Raw genomic sequence first — 22,150 nt, 5'->3', positions numbered from 1 at the left:
CCTAACTGCCTAAACTATAAATGCATCAAGATTTTCTATTCCATGTCATAATATGCTGTATCACCTTCATAGTTTGGATCTTGTTCTTCAGACTCATCAGGGCTGTCAAGTGGTTCCAGATAAGCAGCTGGAACCCATCCCCGCTTGTTCTTCATCTGACAGAACCACCAACCTATAATAGAGGAAGCAAAGTATAGAAATGTTATCAGTCTGGTAAAAGAGGATGCTTTGTAATAGTGTATTATTCTATAGGACAGTGATGGCGAACCTATGGCACGCCGGGCCCCCTATGTGGGCTTGCGGCCATAGTTCGCCAGGCGGGGCAAACCGGGACATGCCGGTGTCCGGAAAGATCTTTTCGGGACAAAAGGATGTCCCGGTTACCTTTCTGCCGCCCTGCGTTTACTTTAAAAACGCAGGGACCGCTGGAAGGTAGCGCACGCAGGGACATCACTGACGTCCCGTGTGTGTGCACATAGGAGCAGAGGAGCGGAGCATCAAGGAGGAGGACACGCGCTGGCCGGCATGGTAAGTTACCAGCTACACTTCAGCTTCAATGCTCTCACCACCGCTCCTCCAGTCTCAGGACCTACTGCTATGGCCTATAAGCCATAGCAGTAGATCGTGACCCCTGATCCGGAGGAGTGGTGGACGGAGCACTGTGAGACAGTACACAGACATACAGTCTCCAGCCATACACTGTATATGGCTGAAGGCTATATGTCTGTGGGGGAACTATACTGCACCTAATTTGGGGGGGGGGGGCTACAACCTAATGTGGGGGAACATACTGCCAACCTAATGTGGGGGAACTACAACCTAATGTGGGGGAACTATACTGCCTACCTAATGTGGGGGAACTACAACCTAATGTGGGGGAACTATACTGCCTACCTAATGTGGGGGAACTGCAACCTAATGTGGGGGAACTTACTGCCAACCTAATGTGGGGGAACTACAACCTAATGTGGGGGAACATACTGCCAACCTAATGTGGGGGAACTACAACCTAATGTGGGGTAACATACTGCCAACCTAATGTGGGGGAACTATACTGTCTATTTAATGTGGGGGAACATACTGCCTACCTAATGTGGGGAAACATACTGCCTACCTAAGTTATTTTTTCTAAACTTAAACCTCAGTATTCTGATTTAATTGCTGTGCTGGCACTTTGAGGGGAAAAAAGTTGGTGTGCATTACAGTTTGGGCACTGCTAAAGGAAATACACAATCCTATGACACCTTTTTTTTATATTGGACAAGAGGTGATGCTTCTATATATTTGTTTTTGTAAAAAAAACAAACGCTAATTCACAATGTACACTACGAAAAGCTTGATGTTTTGTTCCATGATACTTTTGGCTTTCCAGATAAATATATCCACATATCTACATGTCTACATGATCGTCTCACACTGAGAAAAAAAAGAAATGCTTGCCTGAGTATGGATCAATGAGTAAAAACAATGATGTGTATATTATCGACACAATAAATGGATATTGCAAACAAGAGATTTGAATTTACAAAGCCAGAAGATCTTCAATGATAAGGAACTTGGGTGTGCCTCTCTATGCAGATGTGTATAAAAAATTCTCTTTAGAAAAGGGGTATCAGTATTACCTCCAATGCTTCTAAAGTGACAGAATCAGATTCCTGTCACAATAAGAACTTAACACATTAAACAATGGGTGCTATGTTTTGCATAAGGATTCTAATGTAGAAAGTTTTTATATTCGGGCCATGGAAACATATACATCAGTGAACTATGTATTAAGACTCTGTCTAGTACATGTTGTGGATGCGCGGCCATGTTCTGTTTGTCTATTGCCAATTTATCAAGGTTATGTGACTCCAGCTTCCTTCAAGCTTCTGAGTATTTTGCAATAATGTTATGCAATGGTGTGATAATGCATCCTTGTTATACAGGATGTGTGACATACATCCACAAAGGAAGTAGAATCACTAGACTTGAAATGGGATGGTAGGTTTGTATTTTTCCTATTTATAAAACTACTCAAATATAATTATTAGTATCATATTAAAGTCCCTTCTGTCTTCATTGTCAATGCCTTAATAGTTCATGCACAATGAGACAACCTATTTTACGCCATTATAACATTACCATTCTCCTTTTTTTCCACCACGTCGACAACATCATCAGTCTTCAGAGCCAGCTCAGTCTTAGAATTCTTTTCATAGTCTGCGATGGCTCGGTATGATTGTAGAACAATAGGGCCAGTTATATCTGTGGCAAGAATACAGATCTGTGTCAAAATAATTATTCTCTATATACAAAAATGTGGCAGGTGCATGTTATGTATTCCTTTATTAGGTATTTTCACAGTAATGTTATTTTGAAGAAATAATTTAAGAATGCCTCTAGTGTTGCTTGTGTGCTTGTCTTCTGGCAATCTATGGCTCCTTTCACACTGTCGCCTTAGCTCCGCAAAGGTAGTTCCGTTACAAAATAACAGGAGTTGAGCTGAGAAAAAATTACTGCATGTCCCGTATTTTTCTCCGCTCAACTCCTCCAAAATAACAGACACCAGATGGACCCTATGCAAAGTCAATGGGATCCGTCAGGGCCCAGTAGTGCCTGTTGTGCCCCAACTCTTTCAGCGTCCGTTAAGTGTAAAAAGAAAAGTGCCCTTAACGGGACAGAACCATAATGTGAAACTAGCCTAAAGGAATGTGACATAGCTAACAATTTTTCTGTACTGTTTGTAAGGGCAACCATACAATGCTTTATGCCTATCCTGTATAGAAGCCCCAAGTTAGGGTTGACTGCCTTTGTCTGACTGGCCAAAACTCACCTCAGCAGTATATGTAGGTCTGTGCATGAGCAATGACAGGAGCAGAGCTATCACACAAGTAAGCACCCTTCAGCTCCAAGCCCGCTCTCTTGCCACCCTGAACTTAGTATTTTCAAATAGAAATAAGTGATAGCTGCAGGGACCACATAGGTACATAAGTCTGCAGGGGCATGTACTTAGCCCCCCATACATTTTACCACACAGCTGCAGCAGCTTATCTTCCCATGAACAAAAGGACACACACACACACACACATACAGTCATGGCCGTAAATGTTGGCACCCCTAAAGTTTGTCAAGAAAATGAAGTATTTCTCACAGGAAAGGATTGCAGTAACACATGTTTGGTATACTCATGTTTATTCCCTTTGTGTGTATTGGAACTAAACCAAAAAAGGTAAGAAAAAAAAAGCAAATTGGACATAATGTCACACCAAACTCCAAAAATGGGCTGGACAAAATTATTGGCACCCTTAACTTAATATTTGGTTGCCACCCTTTGGAAAAAATAACTGAAATCAGTCGCTTTCTATATTCATCAATAAGCTTCTTACACCTCTCAGTCGGAATGTTGACCACTCTTCCTTTGCAAACTGATCCAGGTCTCTCTTATTGGAAGAGTGCCTTTTCCCAACAGCAATTTTAAGATCTCTCCACAGGTGTTCAATGGGATTTACATGTGGACTCATTGCTGGCCACTTCAGAATTCTCCAGCGCTTTGTTGCCATCCATTCCTGGGTGCTTTTTGACATATGTTTGGGGTCATTGTCCTGCTGGAAGATCCAAGATCTCACAAGCAAATCCAGCTTTCTGACACTGGGCTGTACAGTGCGACCCAAAATCCGTTGGTAATCCTCAGATTTCATGATGCCTTGCACATATTCAAGGCACCCAGTGCCAGAGGCAGCAAAACAACCCCAAAACATCATTGCACCTCCACCATATTTCACTGTAGGTACTGTGTTCTTTTCTTTGTAGGCCTCATTCCATTTACGGTAAACAGTAGAATGATGTGCTTTACCAAAAAGCTTTACTTTTGTTTTATCCGTCCATAAGACGTTTTCCCGGAAGGATTTTGGCTTACTCAAGTTCATTTTGGCAAAATGCCAAAGTGCCATAGAGTTTCATTTGATTTAAATGTCGACAGATCGTTTGTGCTGAAACTGATGCTCCCTGAGCCTGAAGGACAGCTTGAATATCTTTGGAACTTGTTTGGGGCTGCTTATTCACCATCCGGACTATCCTGCATTGACACCTTTCATAAATTTTTCTCTTTCGCCCTACACCCAGGGAGATTAGCTACAGTGCCATGGGTTGCAAACTTCTTGATAATGTTGCGCACTGTGGACAAAGGCAAATCTAGATCTCTGGAGATGGACTTGTAACTTTGAGATTGTTGATATTTTTCCACAATTTTGGTTCTCAAGTCCTCAGACAGTTTTCTTCTCTTTCTGTTGGCCATGCTTAGTGTGGCACACACAGACACACAATGCAAAGACTAAGTGAACTTCTCTCCTTTTTATCTGCTTTCAGGTGTGATTTTTATATTGGATACAAATGAGAAAAAGGAGCAATAGCTACTGCCAAAAAATCGTCTTTATTCAAAACATTACACATATAAGAAAAAACAGAAAATGTCTAATCAGTTTGGTAAGCAGGAGGGCTATTATAACAGCAATTATAATATTGGACTATGTATCATACATCAGAACAATGAGGGTAACTAGTCATTGGTTTCACATAGGTTTAATGACTGGTATACATACGGCAAGTAAAGTGCACTAAGTGCTATTAGAGCAATCTGTCACTATCATTAAATATCCAGACCTAAGCCCAAGCTATCAATATGTATAGAAATCACTCACCCATATTGTTTAGCCGTCACTGCCTGCACCAACGTACGTTTTGTCATCCACAACTTTATCAAGGGACGCGTCCCTTGATAAAGTCGTGGATGACGAAACGTACGTTGGGGCAGGCAGTGACGGCTAAACAATATGGGTGAGTGATTTCTATACATATAATAGGTCCCAGTAAAAATGGTTTCCAGTAAAAAAAACAACGGGGTCACGCTTTGACCCTGCAACATACCGGGTCGGTCCCCATCGGCTAATGATAGCCGGGACCCTGGGCTAATAGCGTGCGGCACCGATCGTTGTGCCGCGCGCTATTAACCCTTTAGATGCCGCGTCTAAAATGAAAGTGAAAGCTTCCCGGCAGCTTAGTCGGGTTAATCAGGACCATCACGATAAAATTCTGATGTCTCGATCAGCTAGCACGCGAGCATAGGTCCCCTTACCTTGCTCTTTCGCGTCCGATCAGCAATTGATTGCTCCAAGCCTGAGATACAGGCTTGAGCAATCGACCGCCTATAACACTGATCAATGCAAAGCTATGGCTTTGCAGGGATCAGTGTAAAAGATCAGTTTGTGCAGTGTTATAGCCCCCTATATAGGTTTGATTTTGTCATACTTCTGAAAAAATCCTAACTACATGCAGGAAAATGTATACGTTTAAAATTGTCATCTTCTGACCCCTATAACTTTTTTATTTTTCCGCGTACGGCCGGTATTAGGGCTCATTTTTTGCGCCATAATCTGAAGTTTTTATTGGTATCATTATTGTATTGATGGAACTTTTGATCGCTTTTTATAAATTTTTTCATGATACAAAAAAGTGACCAAAAATACGCTAATTTGGACTTTGGAATTTTTCTGTGCATACGCCATTGACTGTGCGGTTTAATTAACAATATATTTTTATAATTCGGACATTTTCACACGTGGCGATACCGGATATGTTTATTTTTCTTTACGCTTTTTTTTTATGGGAAAAGGGTGGTGATTCAAACTTTTATTAGGGAAGGAGTTAAATGACCTTTGTTAACCCTTTTCCCCACTTTTTTTTGCAGTGTTATAGTGGGGAAAAGGGTTAACAAAGGTCATTTAACTCCTTCCCTAATAAAAGTTTAAATCCCCACCCTTTTTTCATAAAAAAAAAAAAAAAAGCGTAAAGAAAAATAAACATATCTGGTATCGCCACGTGTGAAAATGTCCGAATTATAAAAATATATTGTTAATTAAACCACACAGTCAATGGCGTACACACAGAAAAATTCCAAAGTCTAAATTAGCGTATTTTTGGTCACTTTTTTGTATCATGAAAAAATGAATAAAAAGCGATCAAAAGTTCCATCAATACAATAATGATACCAATAAAAACTTCAGATTATGGCGCCAAAAATTAGCCCTAATACCGGCCCGTACGCGGAAAAATAAAAAAGTTATAGGGGTCAGAAGATGACAATTTTAAACGTATAAATTTTCCTGCATGTAGTTAGGATTTTTTTCAGAAGTATGACAAAATCAAACCTATATAAGTAGGGTATCATTTTAACCGTATGGACCTACAGAATAAAGATAAGGTGTCATTTTTACATAAAAATGCACTGCGTAGAAACGGAAGCCCCCAAAAATTACAAAATGGCATTTTTTCTTCAATTTTGTCGCACAATGATTTTTTTTTTCCGTTTCGCCGTGGATTTTTTTTGTAAAATGACTAATGTTACTACAATGTAGAATTGGTACCACAAAAAATAAGCCATCATATGGATTTTTATGTGCAAAATTGAAAGCGTTATGATTTTTAGAAGGTGATGAGGAAAAAATGAAAATGCAAAAACGGAAAAACCCTTCGTCCTTAAGGGGTTAATGTTCCCTTTATTTGTTTGAGCAGTGTATTATATCTAATATGCTAGCTGTATCTTCCTATATTCTAGAAGTGGTAATAACATTGGAGGTGCACTTTAATTTGCAAAGTTACAAAGTCCATTACTTGTATTCCACTGTGAACTTCCATTTTTATGCTGGTAGATAAACACCAGCCTATTCTTTATACTGACAACCCATAAGATTTATGTAATACAACACAGATATAAAAGAAGATTTAGAACAATGGTGTGAAAAAAAAAATATATATAGTCAGCTCACACCATACTTTATTCAAATGCTGCGATTTCCTTTAGTCCTCCCAATTTATGACTTCAGAGTCTTATTTGTTATATTTACTTTTATAAGTTACTTAAATATGTTTGCTGGTTATTGCAATAATTATATGTAATTTATTTCATGTATGCATTGCATGTTGTTGTCCATATTTTGTACTATATGTGCTTGATTGAGGGGTTAATTCGTGTATTGTTTTGCACTTGTGTAGGGTACTCCCACCCCGTTTTCCTAATTCATTATATGTGTTTAGTCATGAATAAGAGCCCAGGGGAGGGTCTTGAAACACGTAGACTTTTTATGCCAACATATGTGTTTAATCATAAATAAGAGCTCAGAGGAAGGGCCTGAAATACATGTAAATGTAATTTTATTTTTCAAAGAATGTTTTAAGCAACTGAAAAGTATTTATTTAATGTTTTAAAAATAATATTTTCCTACCTGACACATTTTTCTTTGTGTTATCTGTCTTCAACAAGAAAGTTTCAGGCTTTCGACCACTGGCAATAAAACAAAAATATATACATAATAAATAGAGAAAAAAAATTATATACGTAGCATACAAATGAGACATATAAGTTGTCTCTCATCCCAAGAATATTATTGTACTGCAAATAATTTATATGCATAATCTGTAGCATATTTAAGAGTTCTGAATATGCAAGTTAAACAATACTTGGCAGCAGGGCGTACCTGTACACCCTGAGTCTGCACCCTTTCTATAACGCGGGGCCACGGCGTGAGCAGGCGAGATCCAGGCATGAGCAGTCAAGCAGTAGAATCATCGATCAATGTTATCCTATGAGATAACAAAGATCGATGTAAAAGATCAGTTAGTGCAGTATTATAGCCACTAGAGGGGGCTATAACTGCAAAAGAAAAGTGAAAAAAAAAGTTCATTAAGATCATTTAACCCCTTCCCTTTTCCCATTTAAAAAAAAACTGTGTAAATAAAAATAAACATATGTGGTATCGCCGCGTGTGGAAATGTCCGAATTATAAAAATATAATTAAATAAACCTCACGGTCAATGGCGTATGCGCAAAAATATTCCAAACGCCAAAATAGCGTATTTTTATTCACTTTTTAAATCATGAAAAAATAAAAAGCGATCAAAAGACCGATCAATACAAAAATGGTACTGCTAAAATCTTCAGACACCGGCGCAAAAAATTAGCCCTCATACCTCCCCATATGCAGAAAAATAAAAAAGTTATAGGGGTCAGAAGATGACAATTTTAAACGTATAAATTTTCCTGCATGTAGTTATGATTTTTTCCAGAAGTACGACAAAATCAAACCTATATAAGTAGGGTATCATTTTAATCTTATGGACCTACAGAATAAAGAGAACCGAAAAATGTACTGCGTAGAAAGAGAAGCCCCCAAATTTAAAAAATTACATTTTTTCTTCAATTTTGTCACACAATTATTTTTTTTTCCTGTTTCGCCATAGATTTTTGGGTAAAATGACTGCAAAGTAGAATTGGTGGCGTAAAAAATAAGCCATCATGGGAATTTTTAGGTGCAAAATTTTAAGAATTTTAAAGGTAAGGAGGAAAAAACTAAAGGGCAAAAACAGAAAAACTCTCAGTCCCTAAGGGGTTTTAAAGGAAGTCTGCAGTAAAATAAACGTATCCCCTCTCCACATAAGTGTCTAATTGCGGGGGGTCCAAAGCGCGATCTCCTGCACGGGGCCCGGGCTCACCCCAGCCGACACGCCTCCTCCATGTAGTTCTATGGGAGAGGTGGGGATGCAGCGTTCGTGTATCCCCGCCTCTCCCATAGAGCTGTATGGGGGGGGGCGTGTTCATCGAGCTTAGTGAGGTCGGCGACACGCGCATTAGCTGGCACACAGCACGGCAATGCCGGTGGCGCATTTGGGAGATCGCTGTGGGTCCCATCAGTTGGACCCCCCCCCCCCCCCCCCCCCCGCGATCAGATGCTTATCCCCTATCCTGTGTTTGTGCTTTAAAGGGGTACTCCGGTGGATTTTTTTTTTTTTTTTAATCAACTGGTGCCAGAAAGTTAAACAGATTGTAAATTCCTTCTATTTCAAAATCTTAATACGTCCAGTACTTAACAGCTATATACTACAGAGGAAGTTATTTTCTTTTTGAACGTCTCTTCTGTCTGACCACAGTGCTCTCTGCTGCCACCTCTGTCCATGTCAGGAACTGTCCAGGTCAGGAGAGATCTGCTATGGGGATTTGTTCCTGCTCTAGACAGTTCCTGACAGAGGTATCACAGAGAGCACTGTGGCCAGACTGAAAAGAAATTCAAAAAGAAAATAACTTCCTGTGGAGCATACAGCATCTGATAAGTACTGGAAGGATTAAGATTTTTAAACAGAAATCATTTACTAATCTGTTTAACTTTCTGGCACCAGTTAATAATAAAAAAAAAAAAAGTTTTCCACCAGAGTACTCCTTTTCACATAGCATTGAATAAAGATGTGATCTTTATGCTTCCAAGGTGAATAAACAGATTATACTTACTTGTTGCTTGCTGCAGGGTTAACATCATCAGGTCTGACTTTAAAAAAGTTAAGAACATGAGGGCATCGCGATATCTTAGGTGGTAGATTGAGTAAAGAGGAGAAATAATCCGCCAGTGTGACTTGTCGGTTCTCTGTGGACCTCAGGCCATCAAACCATTTTGGTGCTGACAATCAACATTGTTATACATGGTTAGATCTTATTATTAAGTAGGTGAGGCATAGTAATGGTGACAGTTTTTTACCCTTTACTACGTAAAAGCTTGTTATATTTTTGTCTGTCAATTGGTCATTTTAACCCTTGGGAAACTACGTTTTTTCATTATGAGTTTCAAAGATAAAAATATGACAAAAACAGATGGTTCAGTTCATGTTTCAGTTCTCATTTTTGGGCTTTTTATGTAACTGTGTCTAGAGACTGACTATACAGTTATGATATGTACAGGAACCAGATTGTGTAATAGAGAAAGTGTTGTTCAGTTGGTTGTCTTACCATTTATTTGGTAGTGCATGTGATGATCAGTCTATCCCTTTTGTGGGTATTCAGCAACAGTATACAGTGGTCCCTCAAGTTACAATATTAATTGGTCCCAGGACGACCATTGTATGTTGAAACCATTGTATGTTGAGACCATAACTCTGTGGAAACCTGGTAATTGGTTCTGAACCCCCCAAAATGTCATCCAAAAAATAGGTAAAAGTGAGGATTAAAGAAAAATAAGTAGATAACTAACACAGATAAAGCAAATCCTTATATATAAAAGTAAGATCTGCTGGGAGCTGTAATCACTGTCTATATCAGTGTTTCCCAACCAGGGTGCCTCCAGCTCTTGCAAAACTACAACTCCCAGCATGCCCGGACAGCCGTTGGCTGTTCGGGCATGCTGGAAGTTGTAGTTTTTCAACAGCTGGAGGCACCCTGGTTGGGAAACAATGGTTTATGTAGAGGACAGGAGCTTCTTCAGGGTCCTATACAGAACACACAGTGTCCCAAATGGAGCCGCCCTTACTTGGTGTCCAAAGGAGCAGCTAACCCTGGCACAGGTAAGGAGTAGTACAGAACTTGTAGTTCCTCCCTGTACTGTAGGGGGCGCTACCAGACACCAGTCAGTGCATGCAGCACTTCAGTAATAGAGGCGATTTACCAGTAAAATGCCCATTCTGATTGGCCAGTTCCTCCAGTTGTGACACGTTTCACAGATCTAGACTGTCTGTAGTATTGTATGTTGAGTCTGGTTTCAAGTTACAATGGTCCAGAAAAAAACATTGTATGTTCAAACTATTGTATGTTGAGGCCATTGTAAGTTTATGTGTGTGTGTGTAGATTTGTGTTCATAGAGTGAAAAAAAAATAATACAAAACTGAAACAGACTCATACAGTTTGAGAATTATGGACCGTAAATAAAAATAAGTTCTGTAGACCATAGATCAGCAAGATGTCCTTAAAGGGGTACTCTGGTGGAAAAAAAATGTCTTTTTTTTTTTTTTTTTTTTTTGTGCCAAAAAGTTAAACAGATTTGTAAATGACTTCTATTAAAAAATCTTAATCCTTCCAGTAATTTTGTAGCAGCTGTATGCTACAGAGGAAATTATTTTCTTTTTGAATTTGTTTTTTGTCTTGTCCACAGTGCTCTCTGCTGACACCTGATGCCCATATCTTGAACTGTTCAGAGCAGGAGAAAATCCCCCATTGCAAACCTGTGCTGCTCTGGACAGTTCCTGACATGGACAGAGGTGTCAGCAGAGAGCACTGTGGACAAGACAAAAAAAGAAAATAATTTCCTCTGTAGCATACAGCTGCTAAAAAGTACTGGAAGGGTAAAGATATTTTAATAGATGTCATTTACAAATCTGTTTAACTTTCTGGCATCAGTTGATTTAAAAAAAAAAAATTTCCACCGGAGTACCCCTATAAGTGTTGTCTGCTACCGGAGTACCCCTATAAGTGTTGTCTGCTTTGGACAATCCATTTTTGTTGGAAAGGTTCTCCAATGATAAGCTGTTGACTGGATGTCTTGCTCCTGTTAGACTATGTTCACATGCCAGAATTTCTGCATTGAATTCTGCACGAATTTATAGCCAATACACTTCAATGGGATTCCGCTGTCCAATTCACACAGCAGAAATTTTACTTCAGAATTGCTGCTGCTGGAATTCCATTGAAGTGAATTGGCTATACATTAATGCAGAAGTTTCATGCAGAATTCCATGCAGAAATTCTGCCATGTGAACATAGCCTTAGACCCAGCTGTCAGCTTTATTCTGCAGGGAAACCCATCAACAAGTGTTCATTTCCACCACAGAATAGATAAAGCAATACAGTACAGTACATAATGATTATTTCTGTCTGCATTAGGGGAAGTGTTCATGATCTTGTGGTCTCTGTAAAGGTCATTAGACGAAAAATAATATTCCTTCATTTTTTCCTTTTAATGGTGTTGTTGAATATGTAAAGCACTTTTGCCACCTAAATGCTTTTTGCTATTGGTCAATGCACTAACGCCAGTAAACTGGGTAATACAATTTAGTTACCGTTTTTATTAAAAATGAAAATTTTTTTTTTTTTTTACACATATGTAAGGGCATTTATTTTATGCAATATATACCTGGCAAGTGAGGAATTGTCCTGTGTTCTTTGTTTATATCTCCAGACTCAATAGGAAACATTTCCTTCAATGCTTTCTAGGAATAAAAAAACAAGAACCTGTCTTATTTACTTTATACACAAGCATCAGTGGTATAATCAACAAAGTAGTTCCCTTATATACTATACATAGCAAGATATTACAATGAAGGAAAGGAACTCCAGCTCAGTTCAGGAACATACGGCTTTATTCATATCAACGAGGCAACAGGTACAGATAGGAAGTGATGCGTTTCGGCCAGGTGCTGGCCTTAGTCGTACCCCATCCGTAGGATTGCCCAACATGCAGCCGCTTAGCTATCTATGATTCCACACTATTGAGACTGCCGACGTCTACAGGCATTCATTATTCCTGCCCGATTCTATGTGTTTCCTCAGGCTTATTGAACTGTAAGTCTCTATTGCTTTTTTGCCTGATATTTTGTATTCGATGCATACATTTCATGTATGCTATGTATTTATGACCTGTATTTTGTATATAAGTTTTCTGATTATTAAGTTTAGATTATATGAATTTTCCTTTTTTCGCGGGCTTTTCCTGTCTATAAATTGTAGCCCGGCCCACTAGTCCTTTAAGGATTGGACCTGAGGAAGAGGGGAGCGTGTCCCTTCGTAACGCATAGTCCCTTTTTATGTTTGGAATAAAGTATGCCTTTACTTACCATCAGCTTTTGACATCCTTTTCTGCCGCACAGGCGAGCACCGCAACAGGATTGCTTCTTCATCATCATTTAAAATTCCACGTAGACCGTCCTGCGAGACGGGAGGATCCAGGCAGCACACCGTGACCACCGACCCACACCAGTTGGGCTCCTGAAGCAGCTGTAGATGTTATGCTCTAAGCATAACACTATCAGGTGAGCACACTCTATTGTGATTACCTTACCCCCTTGTTGGTTGGGATTAACGGCACAGATACGTGCGCATTGTCCTTTTTGTTTTTCATATTCCACTTTTATTTAGTTGAACCATGTAATGACATAGATAGTACAGTGGTCCCTCAAGTTACAATATTAATTGGTTCCAGGATGACCATTGTATGTTGAAACCATTGTATGTTGAGACCATAACTCTATGGAAACCTGGTAATTGGTTCTGAAGCCACCAAAATGTCATCCAAAAATAGGAAAAAAGTGAGGATTAAAGAAAAATAAGTAGATAACTAATATAGATAAAGCAAATCCTTACATATAAGTAATAAAGATCTGCTGGGAGCTGTAAATCACTGTCTATGTCAGTGTTTCCCAACCAGGGTGCCTCCAGCTGTTGCAAAACTACAACTCCCAGCCGTTGGCTGTCCGGGAATGCTGGGAGTTGTAGTTTTGCAACAGCTGGAGGTACCTTGGTTGGGAAACAATGGTTTATGTAGAGGACAGGAGCTTCTTCAGGGTCCCATACAGTACACACATGTCCCAAATGGAGCCGCCCTTACTTGGTGTCCAAAAGGAGCAGCAAACCCTGGCACAGATATGGTGTAGTACAGAACATGTAGTTCCTCCCTGTACTGTAGGGGGCGCTACCAGACACCAGTCAGTGCATGCACTTCAGTAATACAGGTGTATTACCAGTGAATGCCCATTCTGATTGGTCAGTTCCTGCAGTTGTGACATGTTTCACAGATCTGGACTGTCCGTACATTGTATGTTGAGTCTGGTTTCAAGTTACAATGGTCCAGAAAAGACCATTGTATGTTGAAACTATTGTATGTTGAGGCCATTGTAAGTTGAGGGATTGCTGTTCATAGCAGTGTCAGAAAGAGACCACCAGTGCACTTCATTTCAGAGACCACTGTACAGCTAAATGCAAATATTTGACATTCAACAATTCCCGGCTGCTTCATTCTCTGTACATTACAGCGTGTAGGTTGTACTACAGGTAATTATTATTTATTTATACAGCGCACCTTGGTTCCAGTGCACTTTACATATCATAAAGGAAACAATACATAACACTAACACGGGACTGTTGAATATTACACACACTGACACAGAGGGCGAGAGGACCCTGCCCACAAGGGCTCACAATCTACAAGGAGAGGGGAGAGATAAAGTAGGTGAGGGGGGGGCAGCAATCTAAAAAATCAATTTAATGACATTTTGCTTTTTTAATGCACCTGTTCTAGTTACATTATCCGAGATTTTATTGGTTATACTTGTTTTCCTGTACAACGCATATGCTGTCACATTTAGTCTATGATTTTGGACATTTCTGTGCCTGAAACTCATAAGTGGTCTTGTTCACTGGGTACATGTATGTACAGTAAAAACATACTGGGGGATTTGGAGATTGTGGAAACTGCCCATAGAAACCAATCAATGCCAAGAGAAAAATAAAATTTTACATATATATCCAGGTAATTGACAATGAAAACTCCTATTAAAATTAAACAAAAAATCTTTGGGTGTCCCAGCTTCTATGACATGGATGAATTTAGTTGTCATTATCAAAATTGTAAATAACATTAACATATGTAAAAAAAAAAAGATGTTGGGGGAAGGTTTTAGTATGGAGAAATTAGTAAGGTAAAAATTCTACAGCTACTTTATGGTCAGCCTAAAACCAAGCCTAAAAAAAGAGGTTTCTCAAAATGAACACCATGGAAACCAAGTATAGATCTGCTGCATCTTTTCATAGTACAGTAACCCCAAGGCAATCCCAAAATATGTGGAGTATTGTACCCTGGTGCATTGGAGCATCTTCAAAAAGGTTCAACACCAATGAGTAAATTCCAGGCAGTCTGACCAGAGTGCGGTATGGGAGAAATTTGGATCCCCCAATGCTTGTTGGCTTGAAGCCAGAATGACCTTTTTGCCATAGTTTGGGGTAGTTCGTGTTTATTATCCACCCAAAGCCACCCACCTGGTTATGGTATATTAGATCAAGTTTACAATTACATATAAAAGAAATATCATAGGTATAGTATAAATCAGGTCCCCAGCTGATATTGATCTAGTGAGAAGGTTCAATTGACCAGAAGAAATCATGAGCTAGATTCTACAGATTGCCGATGTAATATTAAGGATCATCCCTCCCAAAGAACAGTTTGGTATGTGTCTATAATTTGTAAAAGTACGATCATCTTAAAAACATTGATTCTATGGAACCATAAAGGAGGCAGATGATTCAAATATTTTAGAGTAAAATTTGATTGTACACAGAATAACCATTAGCTTAGGTCGGCTGGGAGATGGATCCCCAAATATTAAACGAATCTGAGATTCCATCTTAAAGGGAATTCCGCCTTAGTGTTTAAATTGTTGATATTAAATATTTCGGATTTTTAAACAATAACATAAAAAAGCTGACCTTTCTGTAATTAGCAAATTCTTGTAGTATTGCAGGGAGACTTATCTTGCTACATACAATAAAGGGTAATATGCAAATAAGGATAACTTATGGACTGAGTTACCTATGCAGATGAAATGACATAATAAATTCACCCCATAATGTTTAAACCTAGGGGGAATTTATTAATGCTTGACACAAAAATTTTTTTGCATTTGCACTAGTTTTGCAAAACACCACAAAAGTAGCAATTTGTTCAGCAGAAATAAGGCACATACATTTTCTGCTTCCTGTTTTGATGTGTTGTCTCTGTAGAAATTGCAGGCTCAGCCAATCACTGTCCCACCTCTGTCCTTATTTCTTACGAAAACAACACGTCACAAGAAACAGAAAGCAGCTAAGAAGAGTAGGGACAGGAGGCCATAGGAACAGCAGAAGTGAAAGATCAAGGCAGGTGAGTATGATTTCTTTTAATATTTTTACGGCACCCCAACTCAAATATAAAAAATTCTGTTCTGCCAGAATAACCTTTTCAATCTCTCAAGGTATGAGGGCAGCTATGTAACCATTCAATTTACTATTGTCACAATTCCATAATTTATAAGAAATAAACTTACATGAAATTCATAAATATCTGTATATTTTCTGTACACAAGCTTCTCTGTAAGATCCTGCCATTTAACCATGAACATGTAAACCTAGCAAGAGAAAATAAAATAAATAATAGAAGTGACTAGAGAGCAATAATACTACATGAGAACATGCACTATGTGATACCATAAATGTAACATCATTGTAATACCATTAGAGGAAGAAACATTTAGGAAGTAATCCATAGATACCTATTGGTTAGATAAATTCAAAACATATGTCATGTATGAAATACTGCAATAAAATAAAAAGAGAACTTGGGAGATGACCTTTGTCTATTTTAATGTAATTATCTATTTACTATGCAGTAAATAGATAATTTTTTTTTACAGTTCTTATATCTCTATAGGGGGCTATTTACTGAAATCAGTTGATTGGTAAAACTGTTCAGTGCTAGGCATAGCACTGATCAGTGTTATCAGTGATCTTCTGCTCTGGTCTGCCCAATCTCAGACCAGAGCAGAAGACCACAGGAAAAGGACGGAAGCAGGTAAGTGGACCTCCATCCTCCATTATAGATTATCGGATCCCCACGGCAGTGCCATGGGTGATCCGTTCATCCATTTTAAGTGCCGCAGATGCCATGATCTGTATTGTTAATGGCATACATCAGCATGATCGCTGATGTCCGCCATTCCTGGCGGGTACCTGGCTGCTGACAGCAGCCGGGACCTGCCGTGCATGTTGCGAGCACTGGTCCGTTGCTCGCGGTCATGTAAATGTACGTCATGGTGTGTTAAGTACCATCGCACCATGACGTACATTGATGTCGTTAAGGGGTTAATTACTGATGTCGTTAAGGGGTTAATTACAGAGCAACATGGCATACAATGCATTCCAAAAGTCTTAAGGCCCTTACATTTTCTTCACATTTTGTTAAGTTAAGGCATTCTACACTCAGTACCCAAAAATGAAAATGTGAAAACAGAATTTTTGAAAGTTTTGCAAATTTATTAAAAAGGAAAAACTAAAATTTAGCATGGAAATAACAAAGCATGGAAATGACACTTTACATTTAGCTCTGGGGACCTCCCATTTCTCATCTCTTTCTACACCTTGAATAGAGTCACCTGTGGTAAAATCAATTAATGAGACATAATTTGAAAAAAAAAAAAAAAGCCCTGTCTTTATAAGGCCTCACAGCTGACAATGCATATCAGAGCAAAAGCCAAGCCAAGAGGTAGAAAAAAAAACTACCTGTAGAGCTCAGAGACAGGATTGTGTAAAGGCACAGATCTGAAGAATGGGGCAAAAAATTCTGCTGCACTGAAAGTTCCCAGGAAAACAGTGGCCTTCATAATTCTTAAATGGAAGAAGTTTGGAACAACCAAGACTCTTCCTTGAGCTGGTTGCCCCATCCAAAATTAATTGGGGGAGAAGGGCCTTGCTAGGAGAGGTGACCAAGAACCCAATGGTCACTCTGGCTGAGCTCCAAAGTTTCTGTGTGAAAATGGGAGGTGCTTTCGAATCAAGCAGAAACCTCTATTCAGTAAAAGACACATGAAAGCCCATCTAGAGTTTACAAAAAAGCACCTAAAGAACTCTCTGACTGTGAGAAACAAGATTATCTGTTCTGATGAAGCTGAGATGTATTGGGAAGGTGATAAGAATTTGTGGCCCAGAGAAAACCAGACAATGCTCATCACCTGCCCAATACAAACTTTACAGTAAAGCATGGCGATGGCATCATCATGCTGTGGCAGTTTTTTCAGTGGTTGTGACAGAGTGACTGGAATGATAAATGCAGCAAAGTATAAAGATATTCAATATGAGAACCTGATCCAGAGTGTTCTGGGAAAAAGGTTCACCATCCAGCAAGACAATGACCCTAAGCACACAGCCAAGACAACACAGGAGTGGCTTTGGGACAACTCTGTGAATGTCATTGAATGTGAAACCCATTGGAACATCTCTGTAGTGATGTAATGAGTATAATCTAGTTCTGACTTAAGAGTTAATTTTCCTGTGTCTGGCTGAAGCATCATGCATTGCTATGATGATGCCAGGACCTAACAGGGGCTTGGGCTTAAAGCCAATTGCATCAGGTCTCAGCATTCACCCCTTCTCCTCCTGGGTATATCCTCCTAAATACTCAATTTCAAATAGTCAATTTGTTTCTCAGATTACCTGAGTTCAGTTTTTCTGCACAAGCTTAGCATTACTCCTTACTTGATCCTTCCAGTGTACTTTTGACTCTTGGCTTTGCGACCTGAATATCCTTCTGTCATTCATTTTAGTAATGTAAGCTCTCTTGGTTTTGAATCAGCCTGTCTGAATACGCTTTCTCTGACTGTTTATTTCTTGTGTTTTGTGAATTGTGCATTGCCTGTTAACTTTGACCTGCTTACCTGACTGATCTGTTCTGTGTTTTGTTTATTGTTTTATACCTTGTTTTGTGGGGGTCCCCTCTTGTGCAGGGGCGGCGACAGGAGCAGCAGGATTGGTGGCAGCAGCGGCGGCACTCTTGGCGGCAGGTACAGCAGGAGGTGAGGCCTGTTCACCTCCTGCTGTTGCTAAGCAATAACTCTCTGCATGCAAACCATGTGACCCCATTTTGGTAACTACACCCCTCACAGAATGTAATAAGGGGTACAGTGAGCATTTACATCCCACAGGTGTCTGACATATTTTTGGAACAGTGGTCCGTGAAAATGAAAAATTTAATTTTTCATTTGCACAGCCCACTGTTCCAAAGATCTGTCAAATGCCAAACAGGTGTAAATGTTCACTGCACCCCTTATTAAATTCTTTGAGGGGTGTAGTTTCCAAAATGGGGTCACATGTGGGGGGTCCACTGTTCTGGCACCACGGGGGGCATTGTAAATGCACATGGCCTCCCACTTCTATTGCAACCAAATTCTCTCACCAAAAGCTCAATGGCACTCCTTCTCTTCTGAGCATTATAGTTCGCCCGCAGAGCACTTTACATCCACATATGGGGTATTTCCATACTCAGAAGAAATGGGGTTACAAATTTTGAGAGGCTTTTTCTCCTATTACCCCTGGAGAAAATGAAAAATTTGGGGTAACACCAGCATTTTAGTGAAAAAAAAATTCATTTTCACGTCTAAATTTAGCAGAAATGTGTCAAACACCTGTGGGGTGTTAAGGCTCACTGTACCTTTTGTTACGTTCCTTGAGGGGTGTAATTTCCAAAGTAGTATGCCATGTGTTTTTTTTTTTTTTGCTGTCCTGGCACCATAGGGGCTTCCTAAATGCGACATGCCCCCCAAAAACCATTTCAGCAAAATTTGCTTTCCAAAAGCCAAATGTGACTCCTTCTCTTCTGAGCATTGTAGTGCGCCAGCAGAGCACTTGACATCCACACATGGGGTATTTCCATACTCAGAAAAGATGGGGTAACACATTTTGGGGGGCATTTTCTCCTATTACCACTTGTAAAAATAAAAAATTGGGAAAACTAACATTTTAGTGAAAAAAATAATAATAATAATTTACACATCCAACTTTAACGAAAAGTCTTCAAACACCTGTGGGGCATTAAGGCTCACTGTACCCCTTGTTACATTCCTTTAGGGGTGTAGTTTCCAAATAGTATGCCATGTGTTTATTTTTTTTTTATATTTTTTTATTTTGTTTTTTTTTGCTGTTCTGGTACCATACGTGCTTCTTAAATGTGACATGCCCCCAAAAACCATTTCAGAAAAACTCACTCTCCAAAATCCCACTGTTGCTCCTTTACTTCTGAGCCCTCTAGTGCACCCACATATGAAGTATTTCCTTACTCGAGAGAAATTGGGTTACAAATTTTAGGTAGATTTCTCTCCTTTCACCCCTTGTAAAAATTCAAAAACTGGGTCTACAACAACATGCCAGTGTAAAAAATTAAGATTTTGAATTTTCTCCTTCAATTTGTTGCTATTCCTGTGAAACACCTAAAGGGTTAAACTTTGTGAATGTCATTTTGAATACTTTGATGAGTGCAGTTTTTATAATGGGGTAATTTATGGGGTATTTCTAATAAGAAGGCTCTTCAAATTCACTTCAAACCTGAACCGGTCCCTGAAAAATTTTGATTTTGAAAATTTTGTGAAAAATTGGAAAAGTGCTGCTGAACTTTGAAGCCCTCTGATGTCTTCCAAAAGTAAAAACACATCAACTTTATGATGCAGACATAAAGTAGACATACTGTATATGTCAATCGATATATAATTTATTTGGAATATCCATTTTCCTTATAAGCAGAGAGCTTCAAAGCTAAAAAAAAATGCCAAATTTTCAAAATTTTACCACCAACATAAAGTAGAATATGTCACGAAAATACAATCTCGGAATCAGAATGAAAGGTAAAAGCATTCCAGAGTTATTAATGCTTAAAGTGACAGTGGTCAGATGTGCAAAAAATGGCCTGGTCCTTAAGGTGAAAATGGGCTGGGTCCTTAACGACGCAGGACGTATATTTACATCCTGCGCCAGCTCCCGCGATATAATGCGGGGTCACCCTCCCGTCATGATCCCGTGTCATATCGGGTCGGTCCCGTCTGCCATCAACGGCCAGGACCCGCAGCTAATACAGGACATCACCGATCGCGGTGATGCCCTGTATTAACCCTTCAGATGTGGCAATCAAAGTTGACCGCCGCGTCTGAAGTGAAACTGAAAGTATCCCGTCAGCTCAGTCGGGCTGTTAGGGACCGCCGCGATTTCATCCCGAACAGCTTACAGGACACCGGGAGGATCCCTACCTGCCTCCTCTGTGTCCGATCGGCGAATGACTGCTCCGTGCCTGAGATCCAGGCAGGAGCAGTCAAGCGGCGATAACACTGATCAATGGCATGTTAATACATGCCAGTGATCAGTGTAAAAATCAGTGTGTGCAGTGTTATAGCCCCCTTTGTTAATAAAGATGATTTAACCCCTTCCCTAATAAAAGTTTGAATTACCCCCCTTTTCACATAAAAAAAGTAAATAAAAATAAACATATGTGGTATCGCCGTGTGCGTAAATGTCAAAACTATAAAAATATATTGTTAATTAAACCGCACAGTCAATGGCGTAAAAAAAAATTCCGAAGTCCAAAATAGTGTATAAATAAACAGTTATATAAAAAAATGAATAAAAAGCGATCAAAAAGTCTGATCAAAACAAAAATGGTACCGATAAAAACTTCAGATCACGCCGCAAAAAATTAGCCCCAAACCGCCCCGTATGCGAAAAAATAAAAGTAAAGTTTTATGAAATAAAGTTATAGGGGTCAGAAGAGGACATTTTTAAACATATAAATTTTCCTGCATGTAGTTAGGATTTTTTTCAGAAGTATGACAAAATCAAACCTATATAAGTAGGATATAATTTTAATCGTATGGACCTACAGAAGATAAGGTGTCATTTTTTCCAAAAAATGCACTTTGTACAAACGGAAGCCCCCAACATTTTCAAAATGGCGTTTTTCTTCAATTTTGTGGCACAATGATTTTTTTTTTCATTTCCCATGGATTTTGGGGTAAAATGACTAATGTCACTGCAAAGTAGAATTGGTGGCGCAAAAAATAAGCCATCATATGGATTTTTTTGTTGGAAAATTGAAAGGGTTATTATTTTTAAAAGGTAAGGAGTAAAAAACGAAAATGCAAAAACTGAAAAACGCTGAATCCTTAAGGGGTTAAGGGGTTTAAAAAAAAAGTGTAAATAAAAATAAACATATGTGGTATCGACGTGTGCAGAAATGTCCAAACTATAAAAATATATCATTAATTAAACAGCATGGTCAATGGTGTACGCACAAAAAATGTCTAAAATAGCATATTTTTGGTCACTTTTTATACCATGAAAAAATTTATAAAAGCGATCTAAAAGTCCGATCAAAACAAAAAGGGTACTGCTAAAAACTTCAGATCACGTCGCAAAAAAATGATAGTGGTCAGTTATAGTGGTCAGAAGATAATTTTAAACATATACATTGTTACGCCTAGCGCTCCGGGTCCCCGCTCCTCCCCGGAGCGCTCACGGCGTCTTTCTCCCTGCAGCTCCCCGGTCAGTCCCGCTGACCGGGAGCGCTGCTCTGTCATGGCCGTTGGGGATGCGATTCGCACAGCGGGACGCGCCCGCTCGCGAATCGCATCCCAGGTCACTTACCCGTTCCCGTCCCCTGCTGTCATGTGCTGGCGCGCGCGGCTCCGCTCTCTAGGGCGCGCGCGCGCCAGCTCCCTGAGACTTAAAGGGCCAGTGCACCAATGATTGGTGCCTGGCCCAATTAGCTTAATTGGCTTCCACCTGGTCCCTGACTATATCTAT

General features: G+C 39.4%; 1 protein-coding gene across 3 annotated transcripts in view; it reads right to left on the bottom strand.

The window, feature by feature from the left end:
• NCF1 (neutrophil cytosolic factor 1) overlaps positions 1–22,150 on the bottom strand; it is a 43,129-nt gene that overhangs the window by 5,711 nt on the left and 15,268 nt on the right. For all 3 annotated transcript variants that reach the window (XM_056556441.1, XM_056556440.1, XM_056556439.1), the window contains exons 2-7: positions 15,862–15,942; positions 11,922–11,997; positions 9,317–9,482; positions 7,260–7,318; positions 2,125–2,247; positions 65–172 (exon numbers count right to left, since the gene is read on the bottom strand). In XM_056556441.1, the coding sequence (XP_056412416.1) occupies positions 65–172; positions 2,125–2,247; positions 7,260–7,318; positions 9,317–9,482; positions 11,922–11,997; positions 15,862–15,942 (613 nt within the window). The remainder of the gene's footprint in view (positions 1–64; positions 173–2,124; positions 2,248–7,259; positions 7,319–9,316; positions 9,483–11,921; positions 11,998–15,861; positions 15,943–22,150) is intronic.

The sequence above is a fragment of the Hyla sarda genome, chromosome 2, assembly GCF_029499605.1.
Source record: "Hyla sarda isolate aHylSar1 chromosome 2, aHylSar1.hap1, whole genome shotgun sequence".
In the NCBI taxonomy this organism is placed as follows: Eukaryota; Metazoa; Chordata; class Amphibia; order Anura; family Hylidae; genus Hyla; species Hyla sarda.
The sequence above is the reverse complement of the archived record's forward strand: the minus strand, read 5'-3'. Positions and strand labels throughout refer to the sequence as shown.